Source organism: Alligator mississippiensis, chromosome 6, assembly GCF_030867095.1.
Source record: "Alligator mississippiensis isolate rAllMis1 chromosome 6, rAllMis1, whole genome shotgun sequence".
Classification (NCBI taxonomy): domain Eukaryota; kingdom Metazoa; phylum Chordata; order Crocodylia; family Alligatoridae; genus Alligator; species Alligator mississippiensis.
In genome coordinates this window covers 6197422-6225414 of record NC_081829.1, presented here as the reverse complement: position 1 = coordinate 6225414, position 27993 = coordinate 6197422, and the positions used below count along the sequence as shown (strand labels likewise).

Genomic DNA, 27993 nt, shown 5'->3' with positions numbered 1-27993 from the left:
TGAAGAGGAGCAGCCTGGCAGTGGAAGGAGGGGGAGAAGCAGCTGCTCCGTGGCAGGTGAGCAAGGCACAGCAGCTCAGACCACTCCTGCCACCCCACCCCACCCCACCCCACCACCCCAGGTATGCCCCACCTGGGGTCTGGCAGGGAGGATGCTGGCACTTACACTGGACGTGCTCTTCTCCCCGCCGCCCGAGGAGACGCTCCACCGCTTCTCTCTCTGCAGGGGAAGCACCATGGAGGTCAAAGCCCTGTCAGCCCAGCTCCCCCAGCCCCCACTGTAGGGAAAACCAGTTAGCAGTGGGAAAAGCTCTGGCCCCAGCCCTTGGCAGGTGCTAGAGGGACAAGGGCATCAGCCTGGGCTTGGGAACTCCCAGCTACTCCACTCCTGTATTCTTCTGGGAGGGAGCTCTGGGCCCCAGGCGACTCCTCAAGGGGCCGAAGAGCTGGGTGGGGGCACCCCACACAGTCAAGGGGCCTGCAGCTCGGGGGCCAAGGGGGTCTGTACCTTGGAGGCATTGGTGGCGGGTGCCCGGTACCGATCCAGTGTGTGGAACTTCTGGTTCAGCTCATGGTAGAGCTCGGAGTGGCGCTTCCGTGTGTGCATGACCTTCTGCAAAGGGGCAAGGGATGAGGGACATGGGCATGGGTGGCAGCACCTGCCTCCACCCTGCCCCTTCCCCTGCAGCCAGGGGAGCTCCTGCACTGCCTTCCCTGGGGGACCCACCCCCTGCCAACCCCGCAGGGCAGATGGAGGCCACGGTGCAAGCGCAGCAAGCCAGCATCTAGGGGCTTGAATCAGCAGTGCCCCTTGAATGCCCGCAGAAAGGACCCTGCCACCGTACCCCGCTGGCTGGGACTCCTCGGCACTTTGGGCAGCACCAAGCTCACTGGCCCAGAAGACAGGTGTGTGACAGTGAGTGCCCTAATCCGCCCATGCCCATGCCTGGGAATGCCCTGCTGGGAGGAGAAGCGGGGCAGGAAGGTGTGCGTGGGACTTACCTCGAAGTCCAGGTCTGAGTATCGTAACCGCTTCCTCTGGGGGTGAAACGTCCACGCCAGCCATGCCGGATGGGAAAGGAAGGAGGGAAAAGGACCTTCACTAGCCTTATCAGGTGAAAGGAGAGCAGAGGCCCCTGCCCCAGCAGTGTTGGCATCGGGGTGGGATGGGCCAAAGCTTGTGGAAAGGGACAGTAAGAGCTTCCCCTGCTGGCTGGGGTTTCCACAGCTGCTCCTTTTGCACAGGCCTGGCTGCCTGGCTCCATGCGCCTCCTAAGCTCCCTGCCGTCATCTGCATTCATTAATTAAGCAAGTGGGGGAGGCGGGGGGGGGCTGGCATGGGAGCTAGCTGGGATACCTCTGTGGGACCATTTCGGGGCCTCCAGGGGCTAAGGAACTTGGTCCAGGTCATTCTAGCAGGCAGTGGCAGAGCTGGGACCCAATCCCGGCCACTGCCCTGCTTTCACCTCCACCCCTGCAGCCGCATGGGGCTGGGGCTGGGGTTAGGGCTGGCTTGCTGGCTGCTGCCCAGTTACCAGCTGGTGGGGAGGAACAGACCAGGCCTGGTTTCAGCCACAGGGCAGCAGTGAAATGCCTGTTGGCACTGGGTCGATCCCCCCTTGCCATGAGCAGGAGGTAAAGGGTTAACGCCTGTGGCTCACACCAGTGCTTTCCAGCTGGGGAGCCTTCACTTCCAACTGGGAAGCCGTTCACACCTCCAGCCAGCCCCACATTGGGGCTGGGGAAACTGAGGCACAGTGCAGAGGAGGGACCAGCATGGACAAGGTAAGGGGCTGAGCTAGGACTAGAACCCAGGAGGCCTGGCTCTGGATGCCCGGCCTGAATCCCTATGCCCCACTGCTGCAGGGTCTGAAAACCCAGGAGTCTGGGTCTGGCCAGCGCACCCCATGCTCCCCACAGCCCCACTTGCAAACGCCCATTTAGTGCGTCACTCCGCAGCACGCCCTGGTGTCCTGCCCACTACCCTGCCCTGTGCTGAGCCACTGGGAAGGACCCAGCACTGGGTGGGGGGCGGCGAGGGGAGCAGGGGACGGGCAGCACCATCGGTTTGGAGGATTCACTGAAGCCAAGAAGGCTGGGGGTGAGTGCTGTGTCCAGCCTCCCACCCCATGGTGGCCAGGGTGGCTGCATGGACCCCCCCAAGCCACTGGCTCCTTGGACTCATTTGAGGGCCAGCGGGCACTGTCCGGTGTGCTCTGCCCATTGTGCCCCCTCGGTACACTTGTTTTGAACCTATGACCCTCACTCCCGTCCCTGTTTTGTCATCATTTATCCCAATGAATTGGTGATATGCCCTCAGTGGCTCCCATCACCAAAGGGGGCTTATAGTTTTACTAGGCCCACGGTTTCCCAAAGGGGTATCAAAAGGCCTGTGCCACACAGTGGCAGAAGGGAGAAGGATTTGGCTATGGCAGTGCCACTCAGTCCTAATATCAATAGTGATGGAGACCTCTTTCCTCCAAAAATGTGCTCAAGCCCTTTGAGAAATGGCCAAACTCAGCTTTCACCACCCCTGGTGGCACCAAGCTCCACATGTGAATAATGGGCTGGGTGAGAAAGAAATTCCTGGTGTTAAGTTTTCAACTTCCTACCTGCTAGTTTCATGTTGTAACCCCTAGTTCTTGTACAGTGAGAGAGTAATAATAACTCCCTGGCATTCCCTTGTGCACACGTGTGCAGTCTTTGGCACGTGTGCACACCATGGGCACTCTCTTGCACACTCCTGCAGACCTCTGCATGCTTCCCCCCTGCCTCCGGGCCCCCAGGCTCACCTCAAGTGACCCCACTTTCATGGCAGAGCCGGGCACCGTGCGGGGCATGGTGCGGCTGCGCTCTGACAGCTCGGAGGCCAGGATCTGCCGGACCGTGGGGTGCTGCTTGAACTGGAGGCCGTAGGCGTGCTTCACCGTCCCGTAGGGCTGGTTCAAGTTCACGTTGATGTGATCCACTGAGACGAAGCTGGGGTAGGCCTCGGCCTCCGGTACTGGGCGCCCCTTACCCGCATGTGGCACCTCGTCCATCTGGATGTTGAGCTTGGCCTCATCCCGGCCGAAGGGCTTGAGGCTCACCGTCCGCCGGGGCAGCACCATGTAGTCGCCCTCCAGTGCCGGCTCAGGCGGGCGCATCCAGCCGTACTCCACCTGCCGCAGGCTGTTTTCGGGGCACAGGTACATGGGCCCCGGCACCTCCAGGCCCATGTTCTTCTTGGTGGGCGGATCACTCAGCTCATTCAAGCCCTTTCCCACACTGGGTGCCATCTTGGGCACCTGCACTAGGATGCTGCTGGGCGGGATGTTGCCGGGCAGGGTGGAGAATCCCAGGCCCCCTTCCGAGCTTGTGTTGAGCTTGGGGTCCTCGTCACCGTCCAGGGAGATGCGGGACAGGGTGCCCGTGATGGTGGCTGGGTTGCAGGTGTTCACCTCCTTGAAGAGCACTGTGGCGAGGGGAAGGCAAGGAGACACGGGTCAGGCTCGTGCGGGCAGCAGAATGGGGGCATCCCCCGAGCATTAGAGGGGCACCATGGGGTTGGCACAGGGTTTCTTGTCCCCTGTAAGCCCCTTCCCCCCATCCAGCTCCACCGCACCTGGGATGGCTCCACTTTGGAAGCTCACCCAAACTGGGAGCTCTTGGCTCTGCCCCTGTAGCCATAAGCCCCTCCGACTCAAGGGATGGAGCCATTCATGTCTGGCTGTAACCTCAGAGCGGGCAGCCCCGATGCCAAGGGAGCTGTACTCTGGGAACCTCCCTGCCTGGCCCTGTTGCTGGAAGCAGCCCCAGGCCTCACCTGTCTGACACGCCAGGTCAACGTCCTTTTCAAAATCTGTCTATAAAAACACAGAGAGAGGGCAAGAGGGACGGGGAGAGAGACAGAGAGAGAGGAGAGATAGAGGCAGGGAATGAATGCATCACAGGCAGCTACAGGGCCAGCGGCTCCATGCAAGAGGGTACCTGAGACCCCAGGTCTCCCCATAAGGCTCCCAGAGGCAGTGGGTAAGTCTGCCATCCCATGCCAGGAAGCAAGCAGGCCCCTGCGGCACCCCCGCAGTGCTGTGTCCCTGGGCTGTGGGAAGATGCTGTCCCCTCGGAGGCCCAGCAGTGCCCAGAGCCAAGCACCCGGTCTCCCCCAGCCTGGGTAAAGCAATCTGAGCTACCCAGCCCAGAGCCCTCACCCCTGCAGAGAGCCCTGGTGCCCAGCCAGACCTTCACCAATGCAGCCTAGGCAATTGCCCACCCTGCCCCCTGGGCATGGTGCACTCATGCTGGCATGTTTGCAATGCAGCCTGGTACGTGCAGCACTGCCCACACACTCCTCGGCATAGCGCCCGCCCCCCAGGCTGCATGCCCACCCCAGCACCCCCGGCCGCCACGCTCACCATGATCTGCACCTGCCCGTTCTTGCAGGAGTCGGGCGAGTTCTCATTCTCGTCACTCCTGCACACCCCGATCTGGCACTTCACCACGTCCTGGACCTGCCGGGGAGGGTCAGGGGGGCAAATGTCACTGCCCCACAGCAGGAAGGTTGCAGGGCCCAGGGCAGCTCTGTGCCCTCATATGATCCCTAGGATCCATGTCCCACCCTGAGCCCACTGGTCCTGCCCAACATGCCTGCCCCACCAGCAACCTGGGTCTGGGAGGGCAATGGGGGAGGCAGAAGATAGCAGGCTCCTCTGGCCTTGCTCTCAGCTGGCACCATGGCGTGGCTGGGATGGGTTGGAGTGAGTGCTTCCCTGCCAGGACTGCCTGGCACCAGTGCGAAACAGAAGCACCCGTGAGCCTGCAGACGGTAGGGGTAGGAGTTTAACTCCTCAGCCTCTTGCAAACTCCATGCCTCTGCATTTCCCCTCTGCTGCCCCTGCCGGGACCCCGATGCTCTCAACTCCCTTCCCCTGGGGCACATCACCCCCCGGTAGCACCTGTCTTTACCACCCAGCTGGAAGCTCACCCATCCCTTGCTCTCCAGGCAGAGGCTGTGGCGAGCACCCCGGGTGTTTGTAGACTGGTCCTGCCTCTCCCCAGCTGCCTCTCTCCTGGACTCCATAAAGCCCACTTCCTCCAGCTGCTCTGGACCCCCAGCTCCAGACTCAGGCTCCCCCCAGGGACAGAGCCACATTCTCCCCCACCTCACTGCCAGCAGGGTAGGAGCACCAGGGCTGGGTGCATGCTCTGGCCAGGGCTGCGGTCGCAGCTAATGAAGCTGCTGCCTGCAGCCCGTCCTATTATCCAGGTCCCCCAGGGCACAGTTGGGCAGCCTCAGAGGGATGCTCTCTCCAGATGGATGGAGGGTGCTAACACTCCCCATGGACCCCCCTTCCTCCCCCTCTACAGACCCCTGCAACCTCCATCTGGTCCGACACTGAGTCGTCATTCGCCTGGTCTGCTCTAGCTGCCTCTGGCAGGCAGCGAGCTTTGATTGAAAGGAGCTTTTGGCTCTGGGGTGGGAAACAAACCCAGAGCACGGCTGGCCTTCAAGCGCCCCTGAGCAAGCAGCAAAGCAACCCCGTGCCCCTGCCAACTAGGCAGAGGGCAGGTGAGCCAGGCCACTGGCATTTACCCCAGAGTCTCTTCTTGCAGAGGATCAGGACCTTCACAAAGGCAAGAAGGCAGCAAGAGGCCTTCTGGGTGGAGCAAGGAGTGGGCAGTGGGGTGGCACCCCCAGGGTGCTGTGCCAGAGTATGCTGGGGGTGGGCAGCGGGGCTTACCTCGCGGCGCAGGAAGCAGTGCACAGTGATGATGACGAAGCCTTGCACCGAGTTGAAGACAGCAAAGAGGACCTGGAAGAGGATGGAGCGCCGGTCGGTCATGGCCAGCACAGCAGACATCCAGGTGAGCGCCAGCAGCGGCAGGACCACGCAGGAGCTCCACAGCGAGGCCCTGGGCGGGAGAGGGAGGCACTGGGGTGAGGAGGGCAGAGCCAGGCCCAGTGGAGGGTGCTGCAGGGACAGGGTTGGGGTGGGACGTGGAGGGAAGACGGTGGCCAGGGGACTGGCACGAGCCCCCTCCCCTGATGTGCAGGGTCCCAAAGCATGGGGGTGCTCAGGGCAGGGGAAGCAGGCTGTGCTGCAGACTGTGTGGGACACGGACATATGATGCTGGCACGTACGGGACAGAGCCCCCAGTGCTCCCCAGCGCCTCAGTCCTGCCTTCCCCTGCTTCTCAGCATACACACAGACACACACCCATGTGTGCATACACAAAGACACACTGATACATACACACGCATGTGTTCGTAGACACACCTGCATACGTATGTATGTGCATACATATGCATGTACACACCTGCTTACACATACATACATACACACACATACACACACCTAGAAACATGCAGACATGCTCACGCATGCACACACATGTGCATAGACATAGACACACATGCATAGACATGCACACACAGATGTGCACAGACATGCATACACAAGTACAGACACATGCACACACACATGCACACACATACACAGAAGTGCATAGACACGCACATATATGCATACATAGACACACATAAAGACACGTGTGAGCACACACGCGCACGCGCACACACACACACACACACACGTCATCCCCTGTGCCCCATGTGCCTTCCTGACCTGACAGACTCCCAACACAAAGGCTGCCCCAAGCCCATCGCTGTCTGCGAGAGACCCCGAGCGCTGTCTGTGCTGAGCGCTGTAGCCTGGGCACCATCAGGGCAAACCTCCCCTCATATGTCCGGCCCCCTGGCATCCCAGGCGGAGGTGTGGTGGACAGCCTGGGAAGGAGTCTCTGCAGCCAGCCAGTTCTTGACCTCTCTGCCCAGGTGGCCAGCCTGTGTGCCAGCCCACCCTGGGAAGACTTCTGCCGGGAGGTGGAGCAGCTATCAGAGGGGGCCAGGACGGGGTCCCTGGGCACTGCCAGGAGTTTACAGCCATGAGAGCAAGAATGGAAACTGGCTCAGGGCAGCAGGCATGGGGTAGAGGGGAGGGAAGGAGGGGGTGCTATGGGTACAGGTGGCAGAAACCAGAGCTGGAGTGCCTGACTTCTGCTCTGCCAGCCCAGGCCCAGAGCTTGGCCTCGGTAACCCTATAGATGGTTTTCCATAGCCTTTTCTTTCCTTCTTTTTGAATGAATGACCCCATCCCAGCCAAGGCTGGGCCCTGTGACATAGCCATAAGCCTGGTGGTAGCAGCAGCCATGCTGCCCCAGGGCCTGGCTGGAGCGTCCTAAACAGCCCACGCATGGCTCTGCATGGGCAGGTGAGCCCAGGGGTCACCCTCCCTCCCTGCCCCCCAGGGGCCCGGGCACTGTGACACTCTCCCATGCCTCATATAGGCAGCTTCTGGGCTGAGACTCACCCCTGCCACCCAAGCTTTGCAAGCTCAGCCACCGAACAGCCACAGCCACTGAAGGGGAAGGCTCCCTGCTCTGAGGTCCAGAGAGAGGGCTCGGCCTTGCCCCCTGGGGTGGGATGCGGGACGTGCCCCCTGGCAGCATGTCACTGCCCCCAAGAGCTTCGGGGCCCTCCTCCGGTGCAGGCTAGCTCCCCTCCCCCCCAATTTGGCCCCTGGAGCTGGAGGCTGCAGCGTCCTGGGCTGCAGACTGAGAGGGCAAACGTCTCAAAGCCGATGTGGCAGGGTGCCCCATTCACATGCCCCCCACCCAGGAAGGAGGAGCGTCCCCAGGAGATGGTGGTCCTTGCTGAGCAGCTGTGAACATGCAGGAGCAATGGCAGTGCACCCACGGGGCTGCACATACACACACACGCACATGCATGGAGAGGCAGAGCCAGGGCCCGCGCCGGCCAGCCTGACAGAGCCCCGGACACACGGACAGCCAGCGAGCGCTGCAGACATGCGGTGCAGAGCGGTCCCGGGGAGGCAGCATCCTCCAGCATCCGGCCTGAGGAGGGGACGGGCCCCAGAGTGGCAGGAGGGCACCACAGGGACCCAGGGCAGGGGCGCCTGGGAACAGCCCTGGGGCTGGAGGAAGTGCCACAGGAAACACTCGCTCCTCTCCTGAACTGGGGAACCCCCACACCCCATTACCCACAAGCCCCTGCAGCTCCCCCAGAACCTGCACCCCACTACCCATTACCCACAAACCCCTGCAACACCCCAGAACCTGCACCCACTACCCATTACCCATCAGCCCCGGCAACACCCCAGAACCTGCACCCCATTACCCATTACCTACAAGCCCCTGCAGCTCCCCGGAACCTGCACCCACTACCCATTACCCACAAGCCCCGGCAACACCCCAGAACCTGAACCCCACTACCTATTACCCATAAGCCCCTGTAGCTCCCCAGAACCTGCACCCCTCTATCCATTACCCACAAGCCCCTGCAACACCCCAAAACCTGCACTCCTCTATCCATTACCCACAAGCCCCAGTGACCCTGCTCCCCGTGGCCCCTGCCTACCCGCCACATCTAGGTGTCCCGCACCCAGAAGCCCTTGAGGCCCCTGCCCAAACCAGCGCCTCCAACTCTGCCACTGCTCAGCCCACGACCGACCCGTGGCCACGGGGACTGGTCCGTGGCGCAGCCATGCACATGGCCCCGGGGGTGGAGGACGGGGACAGGCGCCTGCGAAGCGAGTCCCAGGGCCCCGGCGGGCAGCTCCGGGCCCCGGCGGGCTGGAGAATGCTGCTCCCTGGAGTCCTGCGCATGGGGGGGGCTGGGGAGCGAGCGAGCGAGAGAGCGAGCGCGCGGCGGAGACTAACATGGCGCTGCTGGCGGTGGCGGAGGTCATGGCCGTGCTGGACACCACGCCGCACTTGGTGCATTTCAGCAGCAGGCTGCCGCAGGGGGGCTGCTTCGAGCTGCGCCCGCCCCCGGCCCCCGGCGAGGCCCCCACACCGGAGACACGGGAGCAGAGAGGGGAGGGGAGGCAGGCGGCGGGGGCGCGAGACAGACGGGAGGCACAGGGGACAGATGGACGCACACACAAAGCCCATGAGAGAGACAGAGAGAAAGGGAGAGATGGGTTAGTTGCTGTGGGCTGTTAATGGCTAGCTTGGGGCGGGGGGCAAAAGCCGAGCAAGGCAGCTAGGGCTGTGGGGGGGTCTGCGGCTCAGCCCCTGCTACATGACAGGCTCTGCTGTAGGACCCCCTTTCCCTGGCATGGCGAGGGAGGCACCTCCGGGAGGTCGTGGGCAAGGAGAAAAGGCTCACAGGCTGGTCACCGCCCCCCAGTAATGGGGTCCCGGGGCTGGGTAGGGAGCCCCCGGGGGTTTCTGGGTCACCATGACTGTGGTGCTTGATGCCAGCAGCAGCTCAGCTGGGTGCCAGCCCTGTTCTGCCCTTTTCGGGGTGCAGCTGAGCTGGCAGGGCTGGGATGGAGCGCTAGAGCAGCAAGCAAGGGGTCCCTGTGGGTGGATGGGGCATGGATCTCATAAGCTAGGGGATGTCCCTCTGCCGGCTGCTGCCATGGGGCAAAGGTCACCCCAGGGAGGTTTGTCTGGAGTAAAGGGGACCTGGATGAGCCAGCAGTGTCCCAGCAGGCTCCCCGCTGTGCTTCCAGCTGCTCACAAGTGAAGTGAAGTCTTCCCAGACCTCAGCCCGCTCCCCATCTTGCATTTGGGTTGAGAGCTGAGCCTGCTGGGGAGGGCATGGGGCAGGGCCCTGTTTGTGCGGGTAAACTTGCCCGCTGGCTTACACATGGGTACAGGCCCTGGGAGAAGGGGACACTTACCCGGCTCGCTGCTTTTTGGACTTATCTGAAATGCCGTCTCGGGACATGAGCTTGTTGAACACGATGATCCCAATGAGCATGTTCACCTGGGCACAGACGGGGCCTGGGGTCAGGGAAACAGCTGGTGCCCCCCCGACCCGCAGCACCCCCGTCCCATGCTAGCCGGTACTCTGCATGATCTGGGCAGGGCACATGGCACTTTAGCCTGCCCCAGGTAGGCAGGGATCATTCGTGGGTGCTGGGCTGCGCTGGGCGAGTCCTGGGGGAGCTGCAGGGGCGATGGGTAAGAACAGGGAGGGCAAAGGGTGGGACAAGGCTGGTTTGTTGCCATAGGGCAAGCGCGCTGCACCTACCAGCACGATGACGGCAGCCGGGCCGACAAAGGCGTAGAGCAAGCCACCTTCCAGGGAGAGCCAGCAGCTGCGGAGGAGCACGGCACTGTCAGGGGACCCCAGCGCAGCCTCGCTCATGCCCCCCCATCCCCAGGCCCTCTGCCCAGCCGTATCCCCACGTACTAGCTCGCCGTTCCATAGCCTTTGGTGCGCGTGAAGCCGACAGAGACTGCAACCACCAGGGCCGGCAAACCTGAGGGGAGAGGAGACAATGGGCAGGACCCTCAGAGGGGGCTCAGCAATGCCTGGGAGGCTGCTCTGCCCCATGCCCTCTCGGGAAGAGATGGAGCTAGGGGTAAGAGCTGGGGTCTGGGCCTCCCCCAGCTCCTTCAGCATGGGCACAGCTCTATCAGCGAGGGAGGGCTCACCTCAGCAGGTCATACACTGGCTTCCCCTGGCACGCACGATGCCAGGGTACACACAAGGCCTCCATTATAGGGCCCAGGTGAGCAAACCTTTCACGTGCACACCAGGGACCAGGACACCTGGGCTCTACTCTCAGCTCTGGGAAGAGATTAGAGCACAGCGGTGACAGCAAGAAGACCGGGCGCCAGGACACCTGGGCTCTATTTCCAGCTCTGCCACTGGTTTGCTGGGAGACCACTGACATGTCCCTATCCTGCTTGGTGCCTCAGTTTTCCCCTCTATAAAATGGGGTGCTTCCCATTAGCTCTCCTGGAGCTTCTGAGCTGAGTGTGACATGCCTGAACCCCCCTGCTTTGCCCACTTAATCCTGCTCCCCACTCCCCAAGGGCCCCGTGCTCCCGGCAGCTGGTGAGTGATGGGCACTTACCCCATCCGAGGCACAGGAAGCGCTTGCGGACCAGGCGGGTGCGGATCCGGCCGATCACCGCCAGGTAGGACTGCCAGGCCTCGGTCAGCACCCAGCAGAAGGATGAGAGGAAGAAGAAATGCAGGAAGGCGGCTGTCATGGTGCACACGCCCTGTGCAAGATGGGTCATGGTCAATGTGGGGCCTGCACATGGAGAGCTGGGGAGCCCAGCACCGCCGGTGAGCTGGCACCCATCACACACAGGCATGGGCAGCAATGGGGTGGGCTCTGCCCAGGTGCACATCAGATTCCCATTCCCTCCCCATTATAGGTGCTTGGAGCTGCCTGAGTCTGCTGGGAGCCTGAACCAGCTGCTCCGGGGTATCCCTGCTACCAGCCCAGTGAGGGCTGGGGCCACGGCATGTGGATGGAGCCCATGTGGGGCCCCCTCCTCTCCCTGTATGGTTTATAGGGGAAGCACTGGGGCTGGGGGGTTGCCTCAGCTCTGTGCTGTCACCATAAAGTTTGCCCTGCTTGACCAGGCATACCCTGGCCTCAAGGAAGCTGCATGCTCCTTCCTAGCAGGGGTCAGCCTTTCTGAGCACCATGGGTCCAGATGGGAGGTTTCTCTCAGGCCCCTACAGCTGTGACAATGCCTGAGCCCCCATGCTCAGGAGGGAAAACTGGGGCACACGCCAATAAAGTGACTCACTCAAGGCAGTGGCAGAACCAGAAGCACAACCTCAGCCCCTCAAAATAGCCCTCCCTGAACAGCAAAGGCTGCCCAGCCAACAATGGGTTAAACCTCTTGCCCCCGGCCTTGGTCTCTGCCTGAGCCAACCGTGCGGGGAAATTAATCCTGAGATGGAGTTAATCCAAAGCCAATCCGCCCCGGGAGCCCGAGAGGGGAGATAACGCTATCGCTGAGCCCAGACCGCGCAGCAGGCCCCTATCTCGCTGCAGTCATCAGTGCTCAGCTGCCTCAGCTCTCGGCCACTGCACCGCACGGCACAGCCAGCGTGGGGACAGGGGCAAGGGCATGCACGTGTACACGTGCACTGGGCCTCCCCTGCATCCAGGCACAACCCATCCATGTGCATGGACAGCAATGTCCTAGGCAAGGCGCACATCAGCGTTAGCTCATACAGGATGCCCTCAGCGGGCTTGATGCCATGGCCAGGCCTTGATCCCAGCTCCGGATGCTACCAGTGCCATGCATCAGAAGCTCAGTGCAGGGAGCCACCACCTTTAAGAGCCCAGCGTGGAGGTGGCGTCCTGGGCATCCAGGGCTGCCTGCCATTAGGAGATGGGGATGCCTATGCCGGTCCTGAACCCCAGCCCACAGGCAGCCCCCCAGGCTCACCTGATACACTCCCAGACATCTGCAGGCAAGCCTCCCCCAGCATCAAGGAGAAGTACCCTGAAGCAATCCTTCGTTAAAGAAGAAGCTGCCTGCAGCCACACACCATAAAGCTGCCATACTGCCCACCACTAGCTTTGATCTGCTCCCCCTGGCAGAGCCTCAGCCAGGGCAGAAGAGTGTGGTGAATGCTAAGCTTCTCTCTCCCTTTGGGGGTGTACAGGGGGAACCAGGAGGCATGGATGGCTAATGCAATAAGGTACCCGTAGGCATCCCTGTCCCCAAAGGGAAGGGAAAGGAGGGAAAGCCCTGGGTTAGGAGAGGGCTGCCAGGACTGCCCTGCTCTCCAGAGAGGTGCTGAGGGGAGCCCAGAGGTGGGGAAGGGGCAAGACGGTCCACTGCTCCACTGGCCACACGGCCTCTCTCCCTGGCTCCTTCCCTGCCACTGGGTTTGCGCTGCCGTGGAGAAGAGGAGAGGTGCCACAGCCCCATGCAGACACCACAGAGACGTCCAGCTGGGGTCATGCAGGGCTGGCGGCAGCTCCCTTGGGGGTGCAGGAGCAGGAGAGCGATCTGGAGGCCTAGAGCCCAGTGGCCCCCAAAGCCCTCCCCAGCCTTGTCAAAACTGGAGCCAGTCAGACTGCGGTGAAGTGCGGCTGCCTCTGGGGTGCTGCATGGTCGGGGCTATATCAGCTCCCAGCAACACGGCAGAGTGCTTTGGGTGGAGGGTCTGTCCACACCGCCCAGCCAGCCTGCTCCTTCCCCAGCTTTCCAGCTTAGCCCCACAGCTAAACTCTCTGCTCTGGCTGGGCTCAGCTTAGATGCGGTGTGGATGCAGACCGGACCCCTCAAGTGCTCATCGTCCCACGAAGCCTTCCCGCAGCTCCTCCCAAGGGCAGGCAGGTTCTCCTCAACCCGGTGTAACCAACGGGGAAGCATCTCAGCACAAAGAACCACATCTGCATGCCCCAATGCCCCCAGATGTGCAGAGGCCTCAACAGCCACAACGTTCCCACCAAGGGATGGCAAACCCGGGTGTGCAGGTGAACCCTGCAGGCCAGATCTGCTCCTATAAGTGGGTCCCACTTGTGTTTGCTCTACTCCCAAATGTCTAGCTGTATGGCAGGTGCCCAACCTGCTCTCTGCCCAGTGCCCTGGCAAGGCCCTGGCAGCTGGAAGAGGAGCAGAGGCAGGGAAATGAGGACCTGGTGCCCCGGCAGGGCTCTTACCTTACTGAGCATCTGGGACTGGCCCACCAGGATTAGCACGTTCGAGGCCAGGATGGAGACGCAGAAATTCAGCAGGATGATGGAGCGCTCTGACTTGATGAACCTGGCGGGGTAGAGGGCAGAGAGAGGCAGGTTTAACGTCCCTATGCCTGGGGCTTGGCTTGTTTTCTCCCTAGCCTGGGGGGCAAGAGCCCTCATGATTCAAGGGACCAACAGCCTCAGCAGGCTGGTAGCCTGTCCTCAACAGTAGGCGATGGGGGAGACCGAAGAGGGCAGCTCAGCCCTCAGATACCATGGGCATGGGTGAGCCGGCAGGTGAGAAGCTGCTTCCTCAGCCCAGCCTGGGGAGCGGGGTTTCTGCTTGTGACTTGGATTAAGGCTTCTGGCCCCCCTAGGCAGGATGTCTGGGGCACAGAGACCACTCTGCCCTAAGGCAGGGATGCAGCCATTTCAGAATCGGAGCCCTTCCTCCTTCGTTAGCCCGTGCTTGTGGGACCAGGACAGAGAAGCACGGCAAGCAGGTCTCTGTACCAGGAGGGCGATGCACTCCTGCCCTGCCTTCATCCGGGGTCGCAGGTTCCATCAGACCCGTCTGCATGTGCTTATCCCTGCATGCCTAAGTCACGGCTGTGGGGACATGTCTGCAGGACACACTGTGGGTGACAGAGGCTGGAGGTGACAGAACCCATTAGGATGGATGGAGCTTTGCCAAGCTGCCCAAAGGATTTAGGCACATGGCTCCCATTGCAATCACTCGCTTGTACAGCTTCTGGTGCAACCAGGCTGTGAGCCCTGCCGAGGTTTCCAGGCACTACTGTAGCATGGATCAAGCATTGCCTGAATCTCTCAGGGGGAAAGGGAAGTGGACATCTGCCCCCATCTCTCCACACCTCCAGCCCCAAGGACCTCATAGCTGGCACGAACTCAGGCACGTGGCATGGACACGGGTCCTGGCTCTGTCACACGTGCCAGTGTAAATGCAGAGTAGCCTTGATGAACTTCCCAGGCTGATGTGAGTGGAGCCAGCATCAAGCTCGGTGGGGCCTTCCTGTCCACACCATGTGCCTGCGGCCACGCCAGCCGGGTGCTGCTGTGCCCACAGCCACCTTCAATGCGATAAGACCTTTATCCCCTTCCTGGAACAGCTCCGCATAATCACACCGCGGCTAAGCCTCCCCTGCCCCCTTCCTACCCACCAGCTGTTTTCTCCCCCCTGCCAGTGCCTGGCATGTATTTTGTCCTCTTCTGCTGTCTGGATCTCCCTGCTGCCCTCCTCTCTCCCACCCTGCTGCCTCTCCCGGCTGCCCGTTTCTGGGCTGGCTCTGTTTCTGCTTGGGGTGCAAAGTGTGGGGGTACCCCCGTTTGCAGGGCATTGGTGCTGCAGCCCACAACTGCCCACACCCTCCTTCGCATAGCCACTCCTATCTCCCCTAGGCTGGCACAGGCCCCAAAGCACCCTCCAGGGGCAGTGACCTCTGCCAAGGCTTAGCCACCACGTCTACAGCTGGCACTTCCTAACACACCCCCGAGAGCCGGGCACCCGGGCAAGTAGACGGCCTGATCTCATGCTCGGGGGGTGGCACCAGGGCCTGGCACTTTGGGGTTCATCACAGCAGGCCTCTTGCAGCTGCAAATCTTGGCTCAAGCTCCGAGATGGCCACGTCCCAGCTGCTACTAGCCTGGCTGGCTTCTCCTGGGCTCCCGGGGGTCAGCATGGGGGAGTTACCCCTGGGCAACTGGGGTAGGTACGAGGGAGCACGGGGTCCCCGGCGGGGTCAACCTACCTCCAGAAGGCAGCGTAGATCACCAGCAGGGTCAGCAAGGCCATGCAAGAGACGGCGCAGCCTATCATGAGTGGCACGGAGGGGATGCCCGAGGGGTCCATGGCCTGATGGGGAGAGAGAGAGATGCTCTGGAGATGTCTGGAGAGGATCCCAGAAAGGAAGAGCTGAGGGATGGAGGCTACCGTTGCAAGGGGGGCACAGCTGGCCTGGAGGGGCGTAGGGCAGAGAGAAGCTGGGGGCTGCCCCGGGTGATATTGCCGGGACCTGGCCACCCGAGGCCATAAAGCTGGACACCGCTGGGGAGGCCCCGGGGAAGGCAAGAGGGGCAGAGCCCACCACCCCTCAGCACCAGGCCTGGTGCCCCCTCCCAGGGCCCATCGCTCTCCCGGGCTCCGCGACGGCCCCTGGCTGCCGAGGTGCGTTCCTGGGGGCGCCTCTCCATCTCCCTGCCAACCGGAGACGCTCCCAGAATATCAATCGCCAGACCCGGCTGCCGGGATCCGGGTACACTCCGGCGTGGGGCATGGAGGGGGGCAGGGCAGCCCTGTCTGTCTGTCCCTGTGTCCGTCTGCGAGCATGCCGGAGGGACGGGAGCAGAGCAGAGGAGACAGCAGGACACCCGGGCACATGCCAAGATGGCTCCTCTTGCTCTGCCCCCCGCCAAATGCACATATATTAATGCCTGGAAGGCCTGTTAATTGAGCCTTATAAATCCCAAGCAGGCGTCCTGTGCTGCAGAGCACATCTCTCCATTATATACTGCAGCACGAGGGGGGCGGGGGTGACTCAGGCAGAGGAGCAAGGAGAGAGGAGTCCGGGGGAGGAAGGTGTGGGCTGGCTCCCCAGTTGCTGCTCCCCCCCTGCTGCATGGTCTCCAATGGGGTCTGTGCACTGGGGGGGCTGTGCTTTGCATGATGGGAACAGGGCTTATGCCCCCACTTCACCATATGCCACTGAGGCATCAGGGGCGTCCCCCATGCCCTCAGCCCCCCGCCCTTGTGGGCTCGGAGATGCCAACATGCAGCCTCCCCTGGCCTTACAGCTGCCAGGAGAGGGACAAGCCAAGACCCCTCGCCCTGTACCCCTGGCCACGGGGGCAGCAGCAGGTGATCCCTGCCTGGCGGGGGCAGCGGGAAGGGGGCGGTGGGTGAGGGGGATGCTGCTCTCCTATTCAGCTTCTCCTCGGGCTCCTGGCAACCAGACGCCAGCAATGTGGGGGGGACGCGGGTGGGCGTGCACAGAGGGGGAGGCGGAGGGAGTGGGAAGAGCTGAGCAGAGTCAGGCAGCGAGGGAGGCAGCGAGGGCTGGGCGAGGAGCAGGGGTCTGGAGCAGCTGGGCTGGGGGGCATGGTACAGGGAAGAGAGCAGAAGGGAGAAGGAAAGCATGGACAGGAGGGCAGATCCTCCCCTCTCCAGAGGCCTCGGTCCCGTCTTCACACCCAGCACCGGGACCGATGCCCTAGCCAGACCGCTGGGGAAGGCTGCCTGTGTGAGCATGCATGTGCATGTGTAGAGCTTGCGTGCAGCTCAGACACACTCTCCCAGCACCACTGGGCTGCTCTGTGTGTGTGTGTGTGTGTGCGCACGTGCATGCATGTGGGGATTACTGGTACCCAAGCCCACAGGCCAGTGCCCTACTGGGTCCCTTTCCCCCATGCCCACCTGGCACCACAGAAATATCCCCCATGCAACTTCAAATCACTCCCTCCCCTGCTTTATGGGGGCAGACCTGCCCCCCCACCAGTCATGCAAGCCCCCATTATCCCCCAGCCCACAGTCCCATCCCTCCCCTCTCCATCCCTCGCCTGCCTCGGGCTGCAGGAGACCAGAGGCCGAGAGCCACAAGCGAGCGAGCAGGGGGCACGGAGCTGCTGGCACTCACCGGGTCCTTGGGCAGCTGGGCGAGCACGGCGTAGGTGGACAGCTGGCTGCACTGGCATTTGGTGTGAGCCGGGAGGGTCTCGAGCGTTTGGCAGCTCTCCGTGTCCCAGTTCCCAGCGCCAGCATCCCTGATGAATGGAAGAGGAAGGCGAGAGAGAGCGCAATGATCAAACATACATACACACACACACACACACACACACACACACAACCCACAGCCCCTCGGCTCCGGTGCCGGCTTAACCCTTTGCTGGCGCCGCCCGCCTGCCAGGAGGGGAGCTCTGCCTTAGGCTCTGGCCCTTGCTGGGGAGGCTGACCCAGTTGCTGGCGTAAAATCCATCCTGGGCTTCCCCCAGCCTGGCCTGCGGGGGCTTCCGGCTCTGCCGTCTCCTCCCTGATCTCCCAGGGGGCTAAGTGCTTGGCTTCATTTGAAGGCTCAGGTTGCCAGCTGGGGTTAGGGGGTGCTGAGTTCCAGCTAGGAGGGGAGTGGAGACCCTGCACCCCTGCTAGGCCCTGCTCTGCCCAGCTCAGGAAAGTACAGGGCAAGCATGAGCAGCAGGGGCCTGAAGGTACTAAGGAAAGCAGGGGAAGAAGCAGGTGCCCAGGGGTGCCCAGCCTCCCCTGCAACCAGCCAACTGCACTCCCAGCATCAAGCCATCCCCTTCCAGCAGGTGCTTCTGACCTCTCCAGCTAGTGCCCTCCTCGCCCCGCAGAGGCGCTGGGGGCAGCTGCCCAGCCATCACCCCCTCCATCCCTGCTGCAGCCTGAGCTGTGCCTGCTGCCCACGTGGCTGGCACCACACTCTGTGGGGCAGGGAGAGAAGGAGCATCCCAGGGCAGTCACGAGACCCATGCTCCCAAGTACAGGTACAGGGGTGGTGGGGGCTGTCCCATGCTGAGCCCCCCGCTGCAGGCGGTGAGGGAAGGCCCTCCCCTGGGCAACGGGGGGAATCAGCTTCCCTCGTGTCTGGGTCTCCGAGTTGACCTGGGCACCTAATGCCCACCCCGTGAGGGCTGTCAGCCCTTCTGGGCGGCATCAGTGCTACCATGCACAAGGGTTGACACTAGTTTCCAAATGCACCGTCTTCCCCACATGCTCAGCCATCACCCAGTGGCCTCCAGAGACCTGGCACCCACACAGACATGCACTGCCAGAGCGTGTTCCTCCCAGCTCAAGCCGGACGGCTGCTGTGCCTCATGCCACACAGCCAGGCAATAAAATCAACCTTAAAAATCCTGGCTGCCAAAGGGGCCCTGCAGGGATGAAGTCCGAATGGCCCTGCCACAGCACCCTCATCGCCGAGGCCACGTGGGGCAGACCAAGCAGGGCCATTTGGACTTCAGCAGCACTGTGAGGGCCCTAATGCCCTGGGTCCATGCAAGGTAGGGGCTGTGGAAGTGGGGTGGGCATTACAGACCTGCCAAGCCACCTCTCTCGACTGTCCCGTCCCTGCCCAGCAGAGCTGCATTGGCATCAGCCTGCTATGGTCCTGCCATGCTCTCCGTGAGCTTGTGCCACCTTCCGGCAGCCCCCAGCCCCCTCTATGGAGACAAGGGGGGGCCCAGCCACTGCGGGTAGTGGGTGAGTGGGGAGGAGCATCAGCCACGGATGCCGCTGCATGCCAAGGCCGACAGCGGTACATCCCCTGGTTGCTCTGGCAACCCGGAGGAAGGCAGCAGGGAGGGGAGGCCACGCTGGGAGCAAACACTAAGGCCTCCAGGCTGGCAGATGGGTGCAACAGGGGCAACCCCATCCCCACCCCGCATGGTCTAGCCCTGGTCATAGTCACCCCCTCCCCAAGGACTCTGCTCGCCGACGCCGTGGCCTTCTGTCCTATGTCTCCGCTGTCCCTGCCCAGCGCTGCACTAATGAATTGTGTCTGGCAGGATGGAGGCATCAATCTCTGGCTGCAAGCGGAGACCAATCAATCCCTGTATTAGCCAAATTAACCCACGGCTGCAGAGGGGGTCGACTGCGACACAAGCTGCTGTTGCGGAAATAGGGCCACATCCCTCGCTGCGGGAGAACGAGGGGGGTCTGCCTAGGATGGGGGAGCTCTCGACACCCAGGAGCAGCACTTGCTGCACAGCCACAGATCTCTCCACCCCACCCTCCTCTCGCCCTGTGCCCACTGCCCCCCAACACATGCTGTGCCCACCCCCAAGTCCCTAATGAGACATTGGAGCAGCTCCCTGGCACCCTAAAAGTCTCTGCTGTTCCCATATGCCCCCCCAATCCACCCACCTCTCAGCATGGGGTGCAGCACCCAGGATGGCCGTGCCCAGAAAGGGTGGGACAGAGGGGAGGCTGAGTGGCAGCCCCCTCCATGTCCATACCCATCGCCCATCAATAGCCAGCCCTGCTGCCATTGCCAGGAGGGGAGGCACCTGGGTCACGGCCCCGGACTGTGCCTGTATCCCTTGCTGTGTGGCAGGAAGATAGTTCCTGGCACCAGGTCAGACACCCCCCCAGAGCACCCAGACACCAGCTTGGAGCAGGCTGCGATGCAGTTACCTGCCCTGCAAAGGTGCCAAAGCCCAGGCTCCAGCAACAGGCCCGGGCACCGGCACCTGCCAGGGTTCGGGACCAGATGGGGAAGCAAGGGGCTGGCAGACTGTGAGGGTGCCCCCGACAAAGCCCAGGCGGGGATGGAGCACAGCCCGCCCAAGGGGCCAAGAAACAGCTTGCTCCACTGTGCTCCGATGGACACGGGTCTGTGAAGGCTGGCAGGCTCCAAGGGGCAGGGAGGGGGTGAAGGCAGGGCCTGGGGTGCACTGTACCTCATTTCAGTTCGCCCCATGCTGTCCTTCCCTGCAGACCTACCCCCAGCCTCCATTCCTAAATGCCCCCCTCACCCCCTCCTCTCCTGCCCTGGGGCAATGGCAGGCTGCAAGCTGTACTCACATTTTGGAGTAGTCCCAGGTGACGCATTGCGGCTGCGAGGTGCCCTGCAGGCAGGGAGAGCTGGTGAGCAGAGAACAGAAGCCCCAGGGCAGGGCTGTCCCACCCCCCCCACCCCATGGGGAGGGTCTGGCTGTAGCCCTGCTTTCGGGCTCTACAGGCTCCGGCTGGGGGGAGGCAATGGGGAGACAATCTGTGACCTAAGCATGGCCTGTAGCTACTACCGTGTTGGGGGCACCCCTGCCCTGGGGGGGTACAGGGAGGCTGGGGCATCTACTGCCACACTGGGGACCCCTGGCACTGAAGCCTCCCTTGCACCAAACCAAGCTAGATCCACTCATACCATGCCCCGAGCTCCAAGCAATCTCCTGGGCACTGCCAAGGGGCTGGCAAGGGAGAGCAAGGAGGGCTACAGCTCAGAAGCAGCGAGCATCAGTCGAGCTGTGCAGGTTGAGGGGAAAGGCGGCTGTGGGGGGTGATCAGGGGGCACTGGAGGAGGACCCCAGTGTGGGAAAGGGCTGTGGACTGGGATGGAGGAGACGCAGGTGTGAGGGGCAAAGGAAGCCTTCTGGCCCCTGCCAGGGCAAAGATGTCAGCATCCCCCACCCGCTCCTGGCACAGCACTTACATTGATCACGTGGGACAGCTCCACCATGACATGGGGCTCCGTGGGCTTGGGCGGCGGGCGCACCGTCACCGTGAGCACTTTGGATGTTACGGCCAGGGGGGACCTGCAGAGAGGAGGGTGCTGGCTGGGACACGGCATGGGTGGCACAGGGGCCATTTGGACATCCACAGCACCAGTGCCCTGCCCCTGTGCCTGGGACTCTGGCACAGGCCTGGTTGCTGCTCTCCAGCAACACAGGATCACAAGTGTCCTGGCTCTGCACGTAAGCCCAGCTCTGGTACAGACACTGGTGTGCATGCATGCAAATCTGCTCAGCTTGGCTAGTGCTGGGCTATTGGGTGTACGTGTACACGCAGAAGAACACACACCTCTTGGTCCAAGATCATGTGCGCCCTTTGCCTGGATGTGTGTGTTGGGGGTGGCTGGTGCCCTAGTGGCCCTGTCCCCAAGCACATGCCTCATCTGCGTGGCGCATGCGTGTGCGAATGCCTGTAAGTGCAGACGGTTTCTCAGCCCCCGTGTTCCCAACCGGATTTACCTCCCACACCGGGCTCTGCTTCTCCATCCCGCTCTCCCTCTCCAGTTCTCAGATCCTTCCCAGCAGACAGGAGGGCAAGGGGACCCATGGGCTGCTCGTCCCCAAGCAGATGGTGCCCACTCTCCTCCTGGCACCCCACTCTGCCCCCATACTATCCTGTACTCATCCTGAGGCTCTCTGACCCACACTTGAGCCCTCATCCAGGGCCAGTTGGTGCCATGCACCTGGGCACAGGGCCCGGCAGGGTCAGTAGGCACAGGGCAGGGGCTGGCTCCCAAGGGCACAGGTCCCTCCATGAACAACTTGGGACTCCTGAATGGGCTGATAGGAGCACCCCTGCCCCCCTCACTGGGGTCTCCAACCCACAAGGCCTGGACATGGCACCCCCAACCCTGGCTTCAGCCATGCACCCACCTGGGAGGAGGTAAGATGAGCCCCAGCGTGCGGTACAGGATGGCCCCCACCACGAAGTGCGACGACTCCTCCATCTCTGCACAGAGAGGACACGACTGTAAGGAACCGCCGTGAACGGAGCCGGTGTCCACGGCTGGGGTCCTGCCCCCTACCCCTCACCCCCAGCCCGGCTGCCGGGGGAGAGGGCAGGGACAGATGAACACATGGATAGTGGGTCCTCCTGGGAAGAGCTGCGAGCCCTCACTTGCTGCTCCCCACACCCCAGGAGCCAGGGAAGGCAGAGAGGCCCCGTCCTCACCTGCCCCAATCCATCTCCATGTGAGCTCCCCAAAGGCTTGCACACACACACCTGCTTCCACATGCATGCACAAATGCCCTTACACACACACATGTGAATAACGGGAGCGTGCACACTGATGTACATACCCATGAGCCAGCACCTGCCCACCCATCCTTGAAGATGCCCATCAAAAGCCCCACTAACCAGAGGAAGAGAGACTCAGCATGTCCTTTGGGATGAAGATCTTGTCCTCAGAGGTGCGGGCCCAGTCCTTCATGCCCCGGCGCCCCTTCATGGGGAAGTTGATGTCGCTGGACACAGCCGACACGGGCTCCCTCTGGATGCTGATCACTGCCAGGGGCAGAGCGAGGGCACAGGGAGAGGTGGGGGGCACGCGGTCACTTCCCGGCACCTGGGCACACCGGCACTGAGCAGTGCCCAGCCCCTCTGCCTCCTATTGCTCCAGCTGGCACGGCTCACCCTTCAAGTGTGACCCACCTGCTTCATCCTTCATCCCCAGGCCTCTCCTGTCTGCCCAGACACACCCCAGGGTGTGCAACACGCTGGCCCAGGGCACTCACCCAGGTTGTCGGTGACGATGAGGGAGCTCTGGAAGGCCTTGAGTGCACCCCCCACCAGGTGGATGAAGTCCTCCACCACCTTCATCAGGTGCACAGAGCCAGGGGAGACCTGTGGATACAGTGAGAGCAGGGCAGCTGTAGCTGGGTCTTCCTGGCCCAGGGCACGGGGTGGGATCCTGAGGATGGCCCCGCCATCCCTGGGCATGAACAAGGGGGATCTTCCTGCTCAAGCATTGGCCCTGACCTCTTTGTCCGGGCTTGGGAAGCCTGTGACCCCACAGCCCCTCTAAGTGTGTCCAGGAAGTGCCAGGCTCTGGCACCTGCATGCAGGGTTCTGAGCAGAGGACGCCTACTTCCATGGTGCCATGGCAGAGACAGCCAGCCTGCCCGGTCCCTGCCCAGCCCACCTGGTCAGATACCCTTACCCCCTGGCTTCCCCTCCACCCTCCCACTTCCAGCAGACCTATGGGGAGGAGGGCAAGGCTTCCACCCAACCCTCCAGACTTCCCCAGGGCCACAGACCCCTGCCCAGTGCTCTGAGCTAAGCTGTCACCTCCAGACAAGGGCCCCAGCCTCCCCCTCCTCCTGCCAGCCTGTGTGCCTCCTCCCTGCCCTGCAGGAGCCCTGGCACCCCTGGCAGGCAGCTCACCTGCTGTGCGTCCTCCCACTTGTCCCTGTTCTCCGCATCCACCATGTAGCTGACCACCTGGAAGAAGCGCTGTGGGGAGGGCAGAGCAGGGCAGGGGTGAGGGGCAGCTGGCAGAGGAGGTAGGGGCTGGGCCAGGGGGAGTCTGACCCAGCCCCATCCCGGAGCCCCGAGACACAACTGTGCGAACAAGTGAATGCACGGGGATGCGCACACGCATGCCACCATGCCCAACACATGGGCAGCCACACACGCACACTCACGTTGCCCCCCTACATGCATACACACACACTACCAGGCACACATGTGCACATACACACATGCATAAAGCACATATGCTGCCACGCCAGGCCCTCCTGCATGTACATACACATACTGCCACAAACATACCCAAAGCACACACACTCCCTTGCCAGACCCTGACACAGACACACACCCACATTCCCACACAGTTGTGCTAGGCCCTCTGCACATGCACACACAGAGACTCTGCTTTGCCAGGCCCTCACACACACATATACCTACACACACATTCCCAAATATCCATGCCAGGCCCCCTGCACATGCACACATACACACACACACACACTGCCTTGCCAGACCCTCACACACACACACACACTCCCACCCAGCCACACCAGGCCCCTCTGTACACACATATATACACACTGGCACACCAGACCTACCCACTCCCCCACCCAGCCAGACCAGATATACATGTATGCTGCCCTGCTACACCTACACATGGACCAGCACACACACACACAACACTCAGGGTATGTCAACCTTGTGCCCTTCAGTGCCAATACAGCAGTTGCTCTCCCAGGCTAATGCCCCTGCCACCCTGGCACAGACACATTCACTCCCCTATGCCTCTTTCCCTGGCTGCACTTTCCCCGGGGCACTGCCTCCACCCACCCTCGATGCCCCCTTCCAAGGTCTTCCTGCCCTTAGCTAGGAAAGCTAATGCTCCTTGGCCCAGCAGTGCCAGCTGCAGCACTGGGCATGCAGCACACCTGGACCCAGCAGTGAGGGCACAGCTTCAGACACCCACGGGGTAGCACCAAAGCAGCCCCCACCCTCCAGCAAGGCACAAGGCAGTCAAAGCAGGAGAGCCCCACGATTGCAAACTCTCCGGAGAGGCCATCCTTGTCCTTCCAGGGTGCCAGCAGCATCCATCCCCGTGCGGTACCTGCACGTCCTCAGAGGAGGGGGTGTAGGTGGCCCTCTTGAAGGTGTCGGTGACGTTGCGCAGGATCTCCACCGAGAAGAGCAGGTCCCCACTGTAGTAGGTCTTGCGAGCCATGAGCTCCAGCAGGCTGCGCACCACCTGGGACATGCCCTCGCCCGCTAGGACCCGCTGCCCCTTCGCCAGGTGCTCCCGGAGCTGTGGAGACAGGGGTGGGGAGGTTGCAAACTGCAGCTCCCCTAGAATCGAGTGTCGTGCGAAAGCAGGGCTGCAAGGGGCCGGTGGAGGTCACATCCAGACCAATGCTCTGCCCGAGGACAGGACGGTCCCCATCCAAGTCACCCCAGAGGCTCTGAGCTCTTCTAAAACTACACGATCAACCCTGAGGCACAGCTACAAGGCACCAGACACCCAAAGCACTGAGCTTGCCCCAGGTGAAGCAGGGGGCCGAGGGCTGGCAGTGTCCTGCCACTGCAAGGGGTGTTAAAACACACATTTGAGTTGTTCTAATAAAAGATATTGGATTTACTCAAAAAACCTTGCCTGCCTATATCCTTAGACCAACACGACTACAACCTATGCCCCTGGAGAGATCCCAAGAAGATAGCCAGGCCTCCTGCTACGGAGGAAGCCAACCCTCCCCCAGTCTGTACCCATCTGACTATGGGGTCAAATCCCTTCCAAACATGGGGTTGGTGTGACCCCGAGCAGAGGAACAAGACCCTTTAGCCAGGAAACTCTGGGTTTGAGTCCCAGCAGAGGCACTGGCACAGCCCAGTCAAAATTCATTGGCAGGAGATGAAAAAACCCTGTAGCAACAGGAAGGGAAAATATTCCTTCCCGACCCCGCAGGGCACCCAGCAAAGCCCGGATGCCTGGGAAACACCACCCACCCTCCTCTCTGCTTTGCAATCTGGGGCCGGCCAGCAGAGCTCCACACCTCACCCCCTCGAACTGGGCACCAGACGTCCCTTTCTTCCCACCCCCCCCCTCCATAATCTGATCCCAGCTGCTCTAATCTTCTTTCCTAGATAAGCTGGTTGCAGCTGAGCACAGTCCTCTCCAATATCCACCTGCTCCGGGCTGCTGAGCTCCTCTCATAATCTCCTTGCGATCCATGTGGCGAGGGGGGGTGCTCCTGTCAACTTGCCACCCCCGCCTCTCTTGCCCAGAGCCCTGCCGGCCAGACACATGCCAATCCCATCATTAGCAGCCCGGCCCCAGACCCCCCTGCCAGCCACAGGGTGACAGCCAGGCACGGGTCCTGTAAAGAGGGCACCCAGCCAGGCAATGTAGCCATTAGCCTCTGCCCTTTGCCTAGAGAGCTAAGGATGAGGCGGGCATCTCCTGCTGCTAATGGGGTGCTAATGACAGGGGCTGATTAACATGCCAGCCAGAGCCAGGAGGGGGTGGAGGGAGGAGTGGTGGCTAGTGGGTACCTGCTCCAGAAGCGATGGGATGCAAGAACTGTCTGCCGGCTTAGGACCAGGAGCAGGCTAGCGTGGACGGGGCCGGGGAGCCAGAATGGTTGGGTCCTACTTCACTTTTGCCACTGACCTCCTGACCTGGGAGTGAGGTGATGCCCCACTCCCTGCCTCAGTTTCCCCATAGGGCAAACTGCAGGGGGTGGAACTGAGCCTAGGGTCCAGGCAGCTCCTTCATCCTCTGTGCTGGATGCAGGACACGATGGAGAGGACAGTGCTGGTGATCCTAACCCTAGCCCTAACCCCGCTCTGGTCTGAGAGAGGGCTCCGGGTCCAGTGACATGGCTCCGGACAGAAGCAGCAGTGCGGGGGGGAGGGGGAAGTTTTACGGGTTACCAGCATCGCTGCAAGCCGCAGCCCAGGCCCCCAGCCCGCACCCTCCTGCCCTGCAAACCCAGGAGCCCCCAGCCTGGAACAGCTTAGAAACCCAAAGGAATTGCTATTCCCCCCACCCGCCAAGGATGCCTCCCAGCAGCCACACCTCTGCTTGCAGCAAGCGTGTGGTGCACCAGCCCCCATCGCAGCCAGTCTGGGGGCCAGAAACCAGCCACAGGGCATAGCAGATTTCCCCTGGGGTCTTGACCAGCACCCACTCTACCCCCACTGCCAGGGCTGCCCTGGCCATCAACCAGCCCGAGCGCGCACGAGGGAGCAGGGGGGCACCAGCCCGAGTGTGCACCTACTGAGAGATGCAAGTATCGGTACTCGTGGGAGATGCACCGGGCGAAGCTGGGTATGCCCCAGTATGCCACACCATGGGCGTTCAGCAGGCACCGACGGCTGGCAGACCCTGCAAGAGAGAAGGGGAAGCAGCATGGAGCAGCTGGCTTGGGCAGCTCCAGCACACGACAGTACCGTGCCCCAGCCCGCAAGCCATGAGTGCTCGGTGCCCCCCCAGAAGCCGGACCCCTTAGCCACATGCCAGAGCCCCTGTCCCACCCCACCTCCAGCTGGGGCACCTATGCCCACTCACCCGTGGCATTGGGTGGGCATTTGTTGTAGATGACCTCTCCAGCGGCCGTCTTCTTCCAGGTCATCAGCATCACGTACTCGTCCTTGCACATCTCATGGTAGGCTGCGGGGGGCGCAAACAGACAGGGGGCTGGGGAGGGGGTCCTGTCCTCGGCCCCATGCCCCAGGGTGGGCACACGGGGAGATAGCAGCCCTGCACGGGTGGGGATAGGGGCATAGCCGGGGCTTGGCAAGGGGCGGGCTTGGTGCCCTGAGAGAATGATCAGACAGACAGATGGACGCAGGGGGTAGAGTCCGGGTTCAAGAGACCCTTGGGCAGGGCAGGGACCTCGCTCCTCCCTGCCCAGCCCTGGCAGGGCTGGCCCCTACCTGGGCACTTCTTCTCGTTGCATGTCTTGACCTCCTCCCCAGAGCCCTCGCATGGGTAGCCCTGCACGCCTGTGCCCTGGCACATCCGAAAGCGCCGCTGCCAGCCTGTGTCACACGTCTTGGAGCACAAGCTCCAGTGGTTCCACGGTCCCCACTTGCTGTCACCTGCCAGGGAGCAAGAGACAGGGGGTCAGAGCTCGGCTGCAGCTGGAGGGGGTGGGGGTGCGCTGGAGAGACAGGCAAGGCACAGACTGGGAGCAGATTTGGGTCGTGCTGTCCAGAGACGACGTGAATCGAATACTCCACAGGTTATTAAACCCATTAATCAGCCCCCACACCCCCACCATGGTCCAAGACTGTCCTTAGCAAATCACAGCCCCACCCAAGCACACAAACAGGCCTCGCCTGGCACCCAGGGACCTGGATTCCTGCCTCTGGGGCCCAATTTGGGCAGTATGTGGACACAGCCAGGGCCTGCCCTGTCCAGGGACACCCATGTGTGCCAGCCACTTCAGGGCTCCTCTGTCCCAATGCCGCTCCCCCTCATCTCCCAGCCCTGTATACCCTCTCTCCATTCATCTGCTCAGTCCATTCACCGCCCCCCCCACTTGCTGTCAGTGCCCCCAGCCTTCACACCATTGCCTCCCAACATTGCACATGGAGGGGAAACTGAGGCACAGGAAGGGTAGTGATTTGCACCAGGACACATGGCAGCTCCAGAGCAGAGCCAAGGGCAGGACCCAGGTGTCCGGACTCCTCCCTGCAGGCATGGCCAGCTCTGCTCAGACAGCTGGTGTGCTCAGAGCTCTCCTTATCGTGGCTTCTCTGAGTTGCCCACGTGGCAGGGCAGCATGCAGGGGCACGTGTGCCTCCTGCCCAGATCAGA

At 62.1% G+C, this 27993-nt stretch overlaps 1 protein-coding gene across 4 annotated transcripts in view; it reads right to left on the bottom strand.

Annotated features, from left to right (window-relative positions):
* Positions 1-27993, bottom strand: part of ADGRB2 (adhesion G protein-coupled receptor B2) — a 190606-nt gene that overhangs the window by 794 nt on the left and 161819 nt on the right. For 3 of the 4 annotated variants that reach the window (XM_059729584.1, XM_059729586.1, XM_059729585.1), the window contains 24 exons: positions 27108-27272; positions 26740-26841; positions 26450-26556; positions 24286-24480; positions 23097-23165; positions 22448-22556; positions 22071-22217; positions 21587-21662; positions 20635-20737; positions 20010-20053; positions 17107-17233; positions 15226-15329; positions 13442-13544; positions 10874-11024; positions 10204-10273; positions 10042-10108; positions 9689-9774; positions 5720-5891; positions 4394-4489; positions 3805-3844; positions 2792-3453; positions 1002-1037; positions 508-612; positions 166-219 (listed from right to left, as the gene is read on the bottom strand). In XM_059729584.1, coding sequence (XP_059585567.1) covers positions 166-219; positions 508-612; positions 1002-1037; positions 2792-3453; positions 3805-3844; positions 4394-4489; positions 5720-5891; positions 9689-9774; positions 10042-10108; positions 10204-10273; positions 10874-11024; positions 13442-13544; positions 15226-15329; positions 17107-17233; positions 20010-20053; positions 20635-20737; positions 21587-21662; positions 22071-22217; positions 22448-22556; positions 23097-23165; positions 24286-24480; positions 26450-26556; positions 26740-26841; positions 27108-27272 — 2990 coding nt within the window. Of the gene's footprint in view, positions 1-165; positions 220-507; positions 613-1001; positions 1038-2791; positions 3454-3804; positions 3845-4393; positions 4490-5719; positions 5892-8717; positions 8817-9688; positions 9775-10041; positions 10109-10203; positions 10274-10873; positions 11025-13441; positions 13545-15225; positions 15330-17106; positions 17234-20009; positions 20054-20634; positions 20738-21586; positions 21663-22070; positions 22218-22447; positions 22557-23096; positions 23166-24285; positions 24481-26449; positions 26557-26739; positions 26842-27107; positions 27273-27993 lie in introns of all 4 variants that reach the window. The other variant, XM_059729587.1, reaches the window with a different exon arrangement.